This window comes from Mesoplodon densirostris, chromosome 9 (assembly GCF_025265405.1).
Source record: "Mesoplodon densirostris isolate mMesDen1 chromosome 9, mMesDen1 primary haplotype, whole genome shotgun sequence".
Taxonomy (NCBI): Eukaryota; Metazoa; Chordata; class Mammalia; order Artiodactyla; family Ziphiidae; genus Mesoplodon; species Mesoplodon densirostris.
This window is the reverse complement of record NC_082669.1, coordinates 73,311,610-73,326,544: the sequence shown is the minus strand read 5'-3', so window position 1 is coordinate 73,326,544 and position 14,935 is coordinate 73,311,610. Positions and strand designations below refer to the sequence as shown.

At 43.6% G+C, this 14,935-nt stretch overlaps 1 protein-coding gene across 8 annotated transcripts in view; it reads left to right on the top strand.

The window, feature by feature from the left end:
* Positions 1–14,935, top strand: part of ELMO1 (engulfment and cell motility 1) — a 576,489-nt gene that overhangs the window by 98,843 nt on the left and 462,711 nt on the right. For 7 of the 8 annotated variants that reach the window (XM_060107546.1, XM_060107545.1, XM_060107541.1 and 4 more), the window contains one exon: positions 2,379–2,528. In XM_060107546.1, the coding sequence (XP_059963529.1) occupies positions 2,451–2,528 (78 nt within the window). In that variant the 5' untranslated portion in view covers positions 2,379–2,450. Of the gene's footprint in view, positions 1–2,378; positions 2,529–12,581; positions 12,663–14,935 lie in introns of those variants that run through there. The other variant, XM_060107549.1, reaches the window with a different exon arrangement.

Sequence of the window (14,935 nt, the reverse complement as noted above, 5' to 3'; positions counted from 1 at the left end):
TTTTTTCAGTCGACATGCTCCCTTGGCCTGTGACATGATTCCTCCAGGTGTCCACATGGCTCACCTCCTCACTTCTCATAGGTCTTTACTCAGATGCTATGTCTCACTGAAGCTTTCCCTGGTTTCCCTATTTAAGACTGCAGTCCTGCCCCTCCCACAGAGATATACTTACATGCTTCAGATTCTCCTTCCCTGATTCATTTCTGTCCATATCCCTTGATGCCACCTAACATGTAGATTTGCTGCTGTATCCCCAGCACTGAGAACAGGGCTGGTACAGAGTAGGGCTCAGTAATTATCTGTTGAACGAGCTACTGAACCACTGCTTTGAAGGTTTGCCCCTGCTGGTTAGCACTCATTATTGTCACACCAGGCTGTCTTCATCATCCTTGGCCAAAGGGACAGCGGTTCTGTTTTGCGTCATTTCCTTTACTTGTCAGATCTGGTGAAGTTAGTTTTTCATATAACTGCTGGTGGTGTTGTGATTAACTGCCATTAGGCTGCCATTATTAACTCTGTATCTCTATCATCTTAGTCATGCCTAATGGCCACTGAGCTCGGGGATGGTAACTGACAAGTCCCACTCTGGTTTGATAAAGAACCAAAGGCACATGTTTGATTAACATCTTCAAACAGAGATCAACTTCTGGAGAAAGACTAAGAACCCAGTAGAAAAAAGGCAAAGTATTTGGACAGTTCACAGAAAAGTAGACATGGGACTTTGCATCTTTATATTCAACCTCTCTCATAATAAGAGAAATAGACATTGAAAGTACATTGAGGGCTTCCCTGGTGGCGCAGTGGTTGAGAGTCCGCCTGCCGATGCAGGGGACACGGGTTCGTGCCCCGGTCCAGGAGGATCCCACATGCCGTGGAGGGGCTGGGCCCGTGAGCCGTGGCCGCTGAGCCTGCGCGTCCGGAGCCTGTGCTCCTCAACGGGAGAGGCCACAACAGTGAGAGGCCCGCGTACAGCAAAAAAAAAAAAAAAAAAAAAGAAAAGGCTGATAAACATAAAAAAAGAAATCAAATAAAATATTTTAAAAAAAGATACTTCCATACAAAGAACAACTATGCAGCTGTAGAAGGAACCAGGACACAAAATTTGTATTAATATAGAAGGATTTAGAAGATACATGAAATGAAAAAAAAAACAGGGTATAGAATGCTGCCTTTTATGTAAAGAAAGTGGGAACTATAATATGCTTTTGCATTTGACTTACATACCTGAAGAAGTTCTGGAGCAATACATAAGAAACTAGTAACCGTGGCTAGCTGGAGGGGTAGGGATAGAAGTGGATATTGGGTGGGTGTATCATTTAGGGAGGAGGGAGATTCTACACTGTCTTTACATGCACACACACACATGCACACACGTTCAAGTTTTGAATCACATGAGTGTTTTACCTATTCAAAAATATTGTTTTATTTATTTGTTTTAATTTATTTATATTATTTATTTACTTTTGGCTGCGTTGGGTCTTTGTTGCTGCACGCAAGCTTTCTCTAGTTGCAGAGAGCTCGGGGTCTAGAGTGCAGGCTCAGTAGTTGTGGAGCACAGACTTAGTTGCTCCGCGGTATGTGGGATCTTCCCAGACCAGGGCTCGAACCCATGTCCCCTGCATTGTCAGGTGGATTCTTAACCACTGAGCACCAGAGAAGCCCCCCAAAATATTAAGTTAAACAAGTTATCCTAAAAGAAACGAGTGAGTCTAGGAGAGAGAGGCAGCAGAGGATAATCTTACTTCCTTTGTGTAAGCAACACTATTCATTCCAGTGAGAATTCAAGGTCTGTTCTGAATGCTGTACTAGCCGCTACAATTAGTTTTCTTTGCGTCTTGTGAACTGGCCTTGGGGAGGGAGTGTGTGTGCATGTGTGTGAACCTTGGGGCATTGCGCCTTCCTTATGAAATCCTGGTTGCTATAGTGCGGAGGAGCTCTATTTGTGACACACGGAAAACACTTTAAAGATATGCTGCTTCCTGGCCATGACTTCCTGGGCAGTCTGTCCTTCCGGAGGCTGCTGAGCACGAGGAGTTTGCATGCACTTCTGGGCGGAGTGAGCCAGGCTCTTTCAGACCCTGGGCACCGTTCAGAGTAGAAGCAGGCAGTAAGGGATGCCTTGCTTCCCACTGAGGACTTGGGAGGCTGTCGCCTCTCTGGGGCCTCGTCTCCAGCTCCGGGGCATTGGCACCTTCCCCTCCTTTGCCTTCTCTCCTCTGGAGCCACCCGTGAATGGTGCAGTTGGCACCCTGTGTCTTCTGCACCCAGAGCCGTTTCTTGTACCAAAACCACCAGTGAAAACAGGAAGTGATAAAACAAAATTCGCCCTGCATCTGCACTGAGCGACTTCTCTTTCTCTTTTTGTCATTCCTCATTAGGTATAGACACGTGCGGCCATCTACACTGTAGGATCCCACTTCCACCGGCTTTGGACATTCCGGGGATTTGCAATGCCGCCACCTGCGGACATCGTCAAGGTGGCCATAGAATGGCCAGGCGCCTACCCCAAGCTCATGGAAATCGACCAGGTTAGTAATACTGGCAGTTGTTTAGGGGTTATTTTAGTTTCCCTTCTATTCTGAATTTACACAGACTTCAGATAGCTCTTTTTTCTCCTGTTCTCTCTCTGGCTGTGTTGAAAAATTGGTGTGATAATAGTTGCAGTGTAGTTTGATTTCTGTACCACATGCAGTGGCGATGGATGGGGTTTTTATACTCATCCAACATCTACTTGGAGTGTGTCAATACAGGGTTTGTGTCTGAAGCTGTGAGGGAGGCAGGAGGGACAAGAGGACTAGACTCTGGGCAGTTGACACAGTGGAGGCTGTCCCAGCCCTGCCTTGCAGAGACTCATGACTACGTGCTGATTGTTTTATCATAGACAACACAAATCTTAATTTTTGGAATCACTCTTCTGTTTGGTTTTTGCATAAGCAGCCAACAAGTACGTTGCTACTTTGTCATATTAATAGTTTGGTCATGCGTGGATGTATCTAGAGACTGTCATACAGAGTGAAGTAAGTCAGAAAGGGAAAAACAAATATCGTATATTAACGCGCATATGTGGAACCTAGAAAAATGGTACAGATGAACCATTTTTCAGGGCAGAATTTGAGACACAGATGTAGAGAACAAATGTATGGACACCAAGGGGGGGAAGTGGAGGGGTGGTGGTGGTGGTGTGATGAATTGGGCGATTGGGATTGACATGTATACACTGATGTGTATAAAATGGATGACTAATAAGAACCTGCTGTATAAAAAAAAAAAAGTTTGGTCATGAAATTAGTGTAGAGGGATGGGTCTTGGATCCTAGCCAGTTGTAATTTTATTATTAGAGTAAAATGCACTCTGGGTCTAGTATATTGTCTGGTATGTAATAAATACTCAGTACATTTTTACTGAATGAAAAAATATCAAGAAGATTTTTTAAATGGTTTTACCTATGGAGGCATCGTTTAGTTTGTGTACTGACAGTCTTATGATGTAACTCTCATTTACTATAGATTATAGGCTATCTCAGGAAGGTGGTTTTTGTCATTGTAAATGACTTAAAAGAAAAAAAGATTGAGGCCTAGTGTATGCTTAAGGGTTTCATGAAGCATATAATATAGGATTCTAGACGGCTTTCTACATTTTCAAAATTAGGGTACCATGGCAACTCCACTTTTTATGTTCTTGATATTATTTTATGATCTATACTTTTCTGATACTATTTTATGATCTATACTTTTTTTTTCTGGTCAGATTTTATTATCTGATTGAAAACCACTGCAAGATTTACATGGCATTGTGTGGATCCAAAGGATTCATTAGAATGAATTATAAAGGTCAAATAAGAATTTGTTGAGTTTGAGCATGAATGTAAGAAAGGGTCCATTTTTAGGTTTGTTTTCAAAAAAGGTGTCATCAGACCAGCATGTCATAGTCATTTGAACTGTTCTCTGAGGCAGATTTTGTTGACTTCAGAAGCAACCCATGAAAGTAGAGAAGCCCGCCCAGTAATTTTATATACATTTGTGTCAGACAACAGTTGTTTACCTTTTTTTCACATGCTGTTTGAGAGAGGATATGTGTTGAATGTTACTTGAAAATATGGCTGGACTACTTGGTGAAGACTAAATGTTGTTAAGATTAGGTTTGTCTACAACCCAGGAGAACAACGGTTTCAAAGAGATAGAAGTTGGCCTCTCAAGTCCACATGGCAGTCCTGGGCTGGCATGATGCTCCAGTGTCATGGACCCAGGCCCCTTCTGTCTTGTTGCTTTGCCTTCTCCATAGGTGGGGCTGAGGACCAGGTGCTTGAGCATCACCTGAGAGCTCAGTAGATATGCAGAGTCTCAGACCCTACCCAGACCTCCTGACCCAGATGTGCATTTTAACAAGATCCCCAGGGGATTCCTTGTGTTGTTAAGTCTGAGAAATGCTGAGCTGGATACCAGGTACCCAAGCCCAAGGCCACATCAGAACCACCTGGGGCACTTGTTCAAATGTTCTCTGGGGCCCCAGCCCCAGAGATTCTAAGTCAGTGGTTTAGGTAGACTATTTCCTTTTGCTTCTGCCATGGCCCAGGGTGTCTGGAAACCTCTTCTTTAAGACAGTAGCTCTTGATATATACTCTTAGGGGCCTGTGGAGTCAGTATCTTGTTCCTGCCTTTGGGGATGGCCTTTGCTGTATGTGTGTCTTAATAATTTTTTTAAAAATATTCTTTTCATTTTGGAACAAGTTTAAATTTATAGATGAATTACCAAGATGGTATAGAGAGTTTTTGTATACCCTTCACTCAGTTTCTCCTGATGTTAAAATCTTAATATAACTGCGGTACATTTGCCAAAACTGGTAGATTACTAGTAACTGAACTATAAAATTTATTAGGATTTCATCAGTTTTTCCACTGATGTCCTTCTGTTACAGGATCCAGTGCAGGAATACCAACTGCACTGTAATGTTTCATGTTTCCTTTGTCTTCTTCGGTCTTTGACAATTTCTAAGTCTTTCCCTTGTTTTTCATGGCCTGATAGTTTTGAAGAGTAACTTTACTTCAGTACAATTTCACACGCAGAAATGACAAGAATAGTACAAAGGAATTCCTGTCTACCTTTTATCTAGATTCACTAATTATTAATATTTTGCTTCATTTGCTTTATTGTTTTTTCTCTCTCTAGTATACCTATCCCCTTTTGAACCATTTAAGGGTGACTTAGGAGCATCATCTCCCTTTACCCCTAAATACTCAATGTGTCCTTCTTAAGAACAAAATCACTCTTTTACATAACCACAGTCTCTTTAAAGAAACCAGAAAATTGAACATTAGTTCAACATTATCATCTAATTCAAAGCCCAAAGCCCATATTCAAATTTCATCAAGTATCCCAATAAGGTCCTTGATAGGTATTTTCCTCACAGTCTGACATCCCTCCAGGATCGTGTATTACATTTATTGCCATGTCTCTCTGGTCTTCATGGATCTAGAATGGTTCCTTAGTCTTTCTTCATCTTTTGTGACCTTGATAGTTTTGTAGAGTACAGGACAGCTGTTTTGTGGAATGTCCTTCAGTTTGGGTTTCTCCGATGTTTCCTTCCAATTAGATTCAGGTTTTGCATTTTTGGCAGACAGGCAAGAGAGATGAAGTTGTGTCCTCTTCAGGGCATCATATCAAGAGGCACATGAAGTTTCCTTGTCTCCTTCTTGGTGATGGTTCTAGATTTATACATGATTATATTGAGGTCCATACAAGTTAGATGATTTCCTAGTCAGTGAGACCAGGACACAAACCCAGGCCTCCTGTACTTTGAAGACTGAACTTTTAAACCGTTGGCTAAATTGTAGGGCTCCTGCTAATGCCATATGGAGACCTCCACAAAGAGTTAGAGACCCAGTCCCTTTTTGCCCTACAGCCGCTGAAGTTGGAGAGTGGCAGTGTTGGTGTCAGGTGCTGTTTCTTTTTTCTTTTTAAGATTTATTGTTTATTTATTTAATTTATTTTTGGCTGCGTCGGGTCTTAGTTGCAGCATGCAGGATCTTCGTTGAGGCATGCGGGCCTCTCTTCAGTTGTGGCGTGTGGGTTTTCTCTCTCTAGCTGTGGCACACGGGTTCCAGAGTGCGTGGGCTCTGTAGTTGTGGCACACGGGCTCCAGGGTGCATGGGCTCTGTAGTTTGCGGCACACAGGCTCTCTAGTTGAGGCATGTGAGCTCAGTAGTTGTGGCGCGCGGGTTTAGTTGCCCTGCAGCACGTGGGATCTTAGTTCCCTGACCAGGGATCAAACCCGTGTCCCCTGCATTGGAAGGCAGATTCTTTACCACTGGGCCTCCAGGGAGGTCCCCAGGTGCTGTTTCTTGATCGAGTTGGAAGTTGGCACAAGAATTGGAAATGTATTTGCACAAACAAGGAAGACTTGAGCAGTGATTATTACTGGGGTTTTCTCCTAATCTTCTACCTTGTTCAGTACAGGTCACACCACCTGTTTCTCTCCCATTGCAGGTTACCTTTGCTCCTTTGCTCTTAGCTACCATTTCACTAAAAGGAATTCCTGGAAGCTGGGTCAGGCATTGCTGCCCCATCTTCTCCCCAAACCTCCAGTACCCGTCCACTTGTCACACTGTGTTGTCCTTGTCAATCAGCTTAAACCAGTGGTCCTCAACCTTGTATGTGCCCAAGAGTCACCCGGGGAGCTGGTGAGAAACGCACGTCCCCAGCCCAGCTGCAGAGACTGTGATTCTGCCGACCAGGGCTGGATCCTTAATCTGGTTTGTGATGAGCATTAGGTGAGTCTAAAGCAGGGCCTCCCACACTGCATCATGCAGGGGCTCGTGAGAAACAGCCATGAGCCCGAGTTACTCCATTTTTGAATACTGTTTCTCTAGTGCCTGGTGAACAACATTCCTTGAGAAGTGAATATTTAATTAATGAATAACCAGGAGAGGGAGCTTCCTGAGTGGGGATCAGTTCTGCTCAGCCAGGGCCCATGAGGTTCAAGGGGATGTCTGCTTGGAGTGGACTGGTTTACCTTCCTTCTGAATTTTGAGGAGACAATTCTGTGTTTCCACTCCACAGGAAAAGCCCCGAGGAGCTTCTCACAACTGGAGTTTGCTGTGTCATATGAGGCTCTCGAAAGAGCTGTCAGCTAGCTCTTTTGTTCACAGCAGCAGCCTCTGCTCCTGCCTTCACTGTCTGTTGTTGGCTTTCAACCTCAAGAGCCACTTGAGGCTGTAGGTGATGATTGTCTGGATACACAGAGCCCAAAAGGCTCCCCATCCACTCTTCCTGTTAACCTAATATTTTTTGAACAGCGTATTTCTTAGTCAAAGAGTGTTGAACCCCTAGCAATTGTTTTTGTTTTTGTTTTTTTTGCGGTACGCGGGCCTCTCACTGTTGTGGCCTCTCCCGTTGTGGAGCACAGGCTCCGGATGCGCAGGCTCAGTGGCTATGGCTCACGGGCCTAGCTGCTCCGCGGCATGTGGGATCCTCCCGAACCGGGGCACGAACCCACGTCCCCTGCATCGGCAGGCGGACTCTCAACCACTGCGCCACCAGGGAACCCCCACCTAGCGCTTTTGACACGAGGCATGATGCTGAGAGGCAATGTGTCCTAACAGACACAGTACGGGCTCTGGGACATTTAAATCTGGGTGTGGGCCCTGGAGCCCCCCATTCTGTGAGAACCCAGTTAGCCTCTATGAGCCTTGGTATCTTGGCCTGGTCAAGTCGAGATAATAATTTCCCATTTCTATGATGGTTGTGAAGATTAAAGAAAATATGTGAAAAGAATATAGGACACTGCCAGCTCAGGGTAATTACTCAGTAAAGGCATTATTGCTGCTAGTTTAAGCAAGTCTGCATGAAATTAGAAAATCAGATGCTCTGATTTTTGTTTTTACTTGCCCTTCCATCATGCACAGTTTCCCACCTTTCTCCTTCTTTCTCTGCCTAGCTTTGTAAATGTCTAGAAGGAGAAAAAATTAAAGGGCAAGTGGGAGGGAGGCATCAGCTAGTAATAAAGGAGCATGCTAACTGGACATGCAGCCAATTCATGCTATGGAATATTCACTGGCTCCCTAGTACTCCTCCACAATATTTTCTCCCATCTCTTGGCCACCCACCAATATTCTGGGAAGCAGCCCCTCTGTTCCTTGCACATGCTCTTTGGTCCTCCAGTCTCTCCTGCCTCTGTCCTTCCCCCACATGCCTTTCTTTTCGAGGAGTACACTGAAGCCAGAAAGCCACTGCTCCCATCTGTGCCTCAGAAGTTCTCTGCTATGTGTTTGCACACCTCCAGAGACCACTCGATGCCTTTGTCTCCTGTCATGCTGTCTTGCTTTTCCACTGCCAGCAGAGATGGGAAGATGTGTCCCTACTCTCTTCCTAAGGCATTCAGCCTGTCCCAACCTCCATCTCTTTTGCTCCACCTGTGTTTTGACTTGTCCTCTCCCCTTACCTGAGGCTTTGCCCATCAAAATCCCCTTCATTTGTTCTTTTCTCCTCTGCTTTCAACAGGAAGCTCTTCTATACCTATACCTTGGAAAATCCTCCTCTTGACCTAGTAACTCTCTTGCTGGAGTATAATTTATTTTCTGTCTTTCCATCCCAAGCCGATCTAAGTGCTGTCAGTATATGTCATCCATGTTGCTTTGGAATCTACTTAATCTTAGTATGAATAACAATTTCCCTCCCTCTGGTGTTGCTGTCTTTGATGGCACCTATGCCCTCCCATTTGCTAAATCGAGTGGTCTTCACTCTGTCTTGGTGTCACTCAGCAAAGCTGCTCGTTCATATCTTCTTGAAACTACCCCCCTCCCTTCATTCAGCTTCAGTTCTGAGATTCTCCCTCCTTGTCTGATTAGTCTTTGTGGGTTTCCTGCATGGTTCCGTGTCTTTCTCCTTCTTTCTAAATCAGTCACAACCTCAGTGCTTAGCCCTCTGGTCTGCGTGTTCACCAGTGACACTTGTTGGCTCAGATTCCATGTTCTTTCATGGCTTTAAGTGTAACTTCTCTCTGAATAATACCAGCTCTGGTCACCAGCTTGTCCTACTAACTGGTCATCAGTTCATCTCTCTGTTTAATGGATGCATTATTTCCCTCTATAAACCTTCAGTTGCCTACAGAATACAAGCAAATGGTTGGTAAAACTGCTCATATGTGAACCTGAAGGAAGGGAGTTTGATAGGTGTTACCAACTTTTGGAAGTTATTTCATGTAGAATGGGGTTCATGAGATGTGTTATTTATGGCCCCAAGTGTACAAACTCCATCCACTCCCTACAACAAGATAGATCTCATCTCTAATCAAGAAAAGCCAGCATGGGCCATCTTGGCAGGCAAGGAGCCCCGATCATCTCTCTTACTTGTGCATCAAACACTTGGGCAGACTGCTGTGCTGCAAGTTCAGGCCCAGAGAGGATGATGGGAGGAGATGCACGGTTTTCGATCTTAGTTCTGCAGATCCTTCTCAAATGGTTCAGGGGCGAGGGGTGTGTGCCGTGGGCTTCCAGGCTCTCCACACTCACTCCTGCCACAGCAGCTGCTATTGACCTCTTTTCATTTTTAGATGCTTTTGGGAAAGAGTTTGTTCGAAGAAAGTATACCACAATTAAAAGAAAAAGTCACGGATGATTCTTGAGCTTTTTAGTATCCCTGAGACTTGAGTCAGATTCCTTAGCTTGCCTTCATGTCCTGCCATGATTTCCCTTTACATTATCCCAGGTTCAGGGTATTTGCAGGTGCTGCATGCAATTCTCAAGTACCCTCTTGCTTTGTAGAAGCTGCCCCTTTAGGAGTGTGTCCCTGCACATTTTTGCACTTTTTTTTCTTTTCATGTCTTGTAGTTTCTTTCTAACAGCCAGCCTGCTTGGGTTCCTTCTGCCCTCTCTTCCCCTCTCCACTCCACTAAATCCTGGCTTTGCTGGCACTGCGGAGAGCCTTCTTTCTGCTCAAGTCTTTTTTGATCACGTAATGTAGTTGTTTCTCCATCCTTCTTATACCATTTTCTTTGCCTGTAGATTTTATTTACAGTTAATATAACCTGTGCCTGTTATTATTTACATGTGCCCATGTCTTTTGAAGTATATTATAAGATGTAGATTATAAATAGATTATAAGATGTTATTATAAGCTCTTGGTGGTCAGCCTGATTTACATACTACATTTGTATCCTGTGGTCCGTCACAATGATCTCTATTTATGTGGGTCTACTTTTGGCTTGAATTGTGAGTAGTAAAGACAAGAATAAAACACTGGTTATTCTCCATTCTCCAAACAGAAAAAATTACAATAGCACTCCTTCTCATACATGGTTGCAGATTTTATTTTTCTCAAAGAAACATAGATGCATGTGTTTTTAGGCAAGCATGTACAAAATGATTGCCCACGGTTCTCCCTCAGCTGTCCTATTTCTGTAATATATTTAAGATATAATTCAATACATATAAATTTGATTTACCCATAAAGCTCACTCATTTTTAAATCTCAATACATAAAGTACATTGAAGTTTTTGTGCTTGACATAGGAGTTTAACTCATTCTGTACATAACACTAGTAGTAGTAGTAGTGATAATAGCATGTACCATCTAATCAGCACATATTATGTGCCAGGCACTGTGTTAAGTGCCCTGCACAGAGTATTTCATCCCCTTCCTACAGCCCAGCAAGGCAGGCTTTATACTTCCCAGTTCATAATTGTTCAGAGGCTCAGTGAGTTGCCTGAGATCACACAGTTAGGAAGCTACTGATTTGAGTCTAGCACTGGGTGACACTAAAACCCAGACAGTTTCTACTAAATCATAAATCTGTTCAATAGTTCTTTTTTTATTTCATTTCAGCTTTATTGAGGTATAATTGACGTATGGTGAGAACAATTGAGTTTTACTCTCTTAGCAAATTTAAAATCATACAATATAGTAGTATCAACTACAGTCACCATGTTTTACATTAGATCCTCAGGCCTTGTTCATCTTATAGCTGAAAGTTTGTATCCTTTGACCAACCTTTCCATATTTCCCCTGCCTTCCAGCCTCTGGCAACTACTTTTCTACTTTCTGTTTCTATGAGTTTGATTTTTTTTTTTTTGTAGATTCTACATATAAGTGATACTGGATGGTATTTGTCTTTCTCTGTCTGGCTTATTTCATGTGTTTGGTAATTCTCTTTGAGTCTCTCCATCTCTTAGGGCTCAGTTTAATGGTGGTTTGAAGAGATGCCTATGCCACTGCCAGCTTGCCTGCTACATCCACTGACAATGTGACTTCCATGGACATGTTGTATTATGAAAGCCAAGATTGTATTACCTTAAAAGTTAGGGAAAATATGGCGAGTGGTCTGGGTTTTTACAGAAGGAGCCCACCTGAAGCGAGACAGAGCCTTGAAATGCAGGTTTCTTTGGGGCTGGACACTGGGAGAGGCAGGCTGGCCTGGTGCTTACGGGCATGGACTTTGGGTGGACTTATTTGGACTCAAAATCTGGGCTGCCACTAAGTGCTGTGTGACTGGGGACAAGCCTCCTGCTTTGTAAGGAAGAATTGTCAATATTTATACATCGTTCCTGGCATTGTGGGGATTCGGTGAGGTAATCACTCAGCGCCCTGCTTTATAATAGAAACCATTAGGAGCCAATTGTGATTTTTTTCAGTCATACATAGAATAGAACAAGTTTCTTATGTTTCAAGCAAGACTGGAACCAATAATACCGACTTTTCCTTAAATGCATTCAAGTTAGCTCTTCAGCCTGAAAACCCATAATTCCCAAAACATTTAAGTATTGAGAGCCTGGTGAACGAAAATGACAGTTGAGCTCCAAATAGTCTTGAATTCAGATGCAATCACACAGAATATACAATTTGAGTGTATTTAATACCCCTGAACACTATGTTTAAAAATAGTTAAGATTGTAATTTTAATGTTACGTGTATTTTACCACAATAATAGTAATAAAAAATCCCATAGAATCAAGAAAATGAGACTGAATTTCTGGAAAGTGAAGCTCCAACCTTGCCCTGCAGAAATGAAAAGTCACGTAATTTTTCTGGACTGTTCTTTCCTGAGTGGTTGGATTACATCAGGATTTCTCAACTTCAGCACTATTGACATTTTTGACTGCATAATTCTGAGTTTTGAGGGCTGTCCTGTGCATTGTAGGATTTTAGCAGTATCCGGGCCTTTACCCACTAGTTGCCAGTAGCATTCCCTCCCCCAGTTGTGACAACCAAAAATGTCTCCAGACATTGCCAGTATCCCCAGGGTGGGGGACAAATTTCCCTTGTTAAGGATGATCTAAATCAGTGGCTCCCAAGTTTGGTTCTGCATATGAATTGTTATGAAACATATTGAACACACAGAGAGGATTATTTGTAGGTGTGGTTCAAGGCCTGGGAATTCCTGTTTTTTTTCAAGCTCCATGGCGATACTGATGCTTTTGGACCCAGATTTAGAAATTACTGTCTCTACATCCCACTACATTTCTAGCTGTATCTGCTTGTGATACCTCTGGCTCCCACAGTAATGTTTAGGGAGTACCTCAGTGCTTCCATCAGTAAAATGGTCCTAATGGTTCTTCACCTTTATTTACTCTGCAGAGAGTATGAACATAACACCTTCAAGAGCTTCTTCTGTTCCACTTAAGAAAGCCTGGGTGATGTCGCACCACTACTTTCTGTGCTGTCATAATCAGGTAGAATGATATTGGGACAGGAATAGTCATTGCTCATCTGATTTTTGCAACTGTTGGATTTGGTATTGTAACAACTATTTCTTTTTTTTAAAGATTATTTATTTTATTTTTGGCTGCTTTGGGTCTTTCCTGCTGCATGCAGGCTTTCTCTAGTTGTGGCAAGCGGGGACTACTCTTCGTTGCGGTGTGTGGGCTTCTCATTGCGGTGGCTTCTCTTGTAATGGAGCATGGGCTCTAGGCTCATGGGCTTCAGTAGCTGTGGCTCGTGGGCTCAGTAGTTGTGGCACACGGGCTTAGTTGCTCCACAGCATGTGGGATCTTCCCAGACCAGGGCTCAAACCCGTGCCCCCTGCACTGGCAGGCGGATTCTTAACCACTGCGCCACCAGGGAAGCCCCTGTAACAACTATTTCTTTTTTTTTTTTTTTTTTTTTTTTGCGGTATGTGGGCCTCTCACTGCTGTGGCCTCCCCCATTGCAGAGCACAGGCTCCGGACGCGCAGGCTCAGCAGCCATGGCTCACGGGCCCAGCCGCTCCACGGCATGTGGGATCCTCCCGGACTGGGGCACGAACCCGCGTCCCCTGCATTGGCAGGTGGACTCTCAACCACTGCACCACGAGGGAAGCCCATGTAACAACTGTTTCTTAAACTTCCTTTACTATAAAGTGACCGAAGTACTTCTCTTTCTGGTTTTAGCTCTGTCCCTTTGTACGTGAGAGTGTATGTAACTTCATAAAATCTTAGAGTTTGCCATGCTTTGGAAGAGAAAGACAGAAAACATATGTCTCCCCTCAGCTGAGAACCCAGTTTAATTGCACAGGAATGAACTCTAGTGTTCTGCTTTTTCTTCTGAAAATGAACTACAGATTTCAGTTTGCTTTCTGGGTAGGAAGGGGTGATAGTCTCCTCCATTCTATTTCCCTTCCCCAACTCTGTCACTAAGAGCACATTGGGGAACTCAGGACAGAGCCTTTTATCAACCGTGTTTTCTTGAGATTTTGGTGACTAAGACATCTCACATTTCTAGAACCTTTTGTGTGTGTCACACTTTGTACTTCATTTTCCTGTTAGGTCAACTGGCAGTTTGTGGCGGGGTATATAAATATGTGGATTTCAGCATTAAGCAGGACTCTGGGTTCCCAGGAAAAGGTGTTTTGTTCTGCAGAAAGGCAGCTTGTACTTTGTCTCTAGGGGTATATAGACCTGTGCAGTGTGCCCAGAACTGCGAGGGAATGAGAGCAGCCTCGGGGAAAGAAAATGTGTGCTCTTCTAAAGTTGATTTTTCTAGAATTTCCATCAGATGTACTTGCGGGTCCTGTAACTAAGTCAGCGGCACCAGCGTGGCACTGGACAGCCTCCCCTGCAGCTCCCAAAGCCTCTCAAATAGCAAGTCCTGTGGGGGTTCCCTCCTCAGTGATTCCTGATTCTGGCCACCTTTGCTCCGTCCTCGCTGCCACTGCTCTCGCTTGTCTCCACGTACCTCCTCGGCTGGCCTCCCGGTCACCACTCTTACTTCCCCTCCGGTGCGTTCTCCCAGGCATTCTGCAGTGACTCTCCCACTGTACTTAGAATAAATTCCACACGTCCTTGCTGTGGTTATTAGGACCCTGCTATCCTCAGCTCTTGCCTACATCACCAGCTTTGCTTAGAGTCAATGTGGCTTCCCCCAGATTCCTCTGTCTTGGTTCTCATTATAATTGGCTTTTTTCCTTTCATGAATGCATAGTCCTCAGAGCCTTTACAAATGTGATTTTTCTCTTAACTGGAAATTACCGCCCCTTCATTTCTCTGCTTATCTAACTCCTGTTCACTCTTCATCCCACATGAAGAGTAAGCTGCTGAAAAGTCTTCAGATTTCTCAGATCAGACCAAGGCCCTTGTTATACGCACTTGTAACATCCTATATGGCTCCACGTATTCATTGTGTGATGTTCTGCACAGGCCAAGTGTGTTCCCAATGCCTAGGACAGGGCCTGATATGTGGTAAAATCATAATAATGTGAACAAAGGAAATAGGTGATGTTTGTACTTTTTCTGTCCTATGATGCAATTAATATAATTATGAAAGGAGTGGCCCTGGTGAGAAAAGCATCCCTTCCCTTGTTCCCACCATGCATTCTAAATATATTATTATATCTTATGAATTGACTTTATGAAGATCTATTTTTGTCCTTCCATCAAAGTCATCCATAATCAAAAGACAACCAAATGACTTTGAGATAAGCTGTATCAATTTTCAAAACGATTATAGATGGATCATTACCCTGGGACAA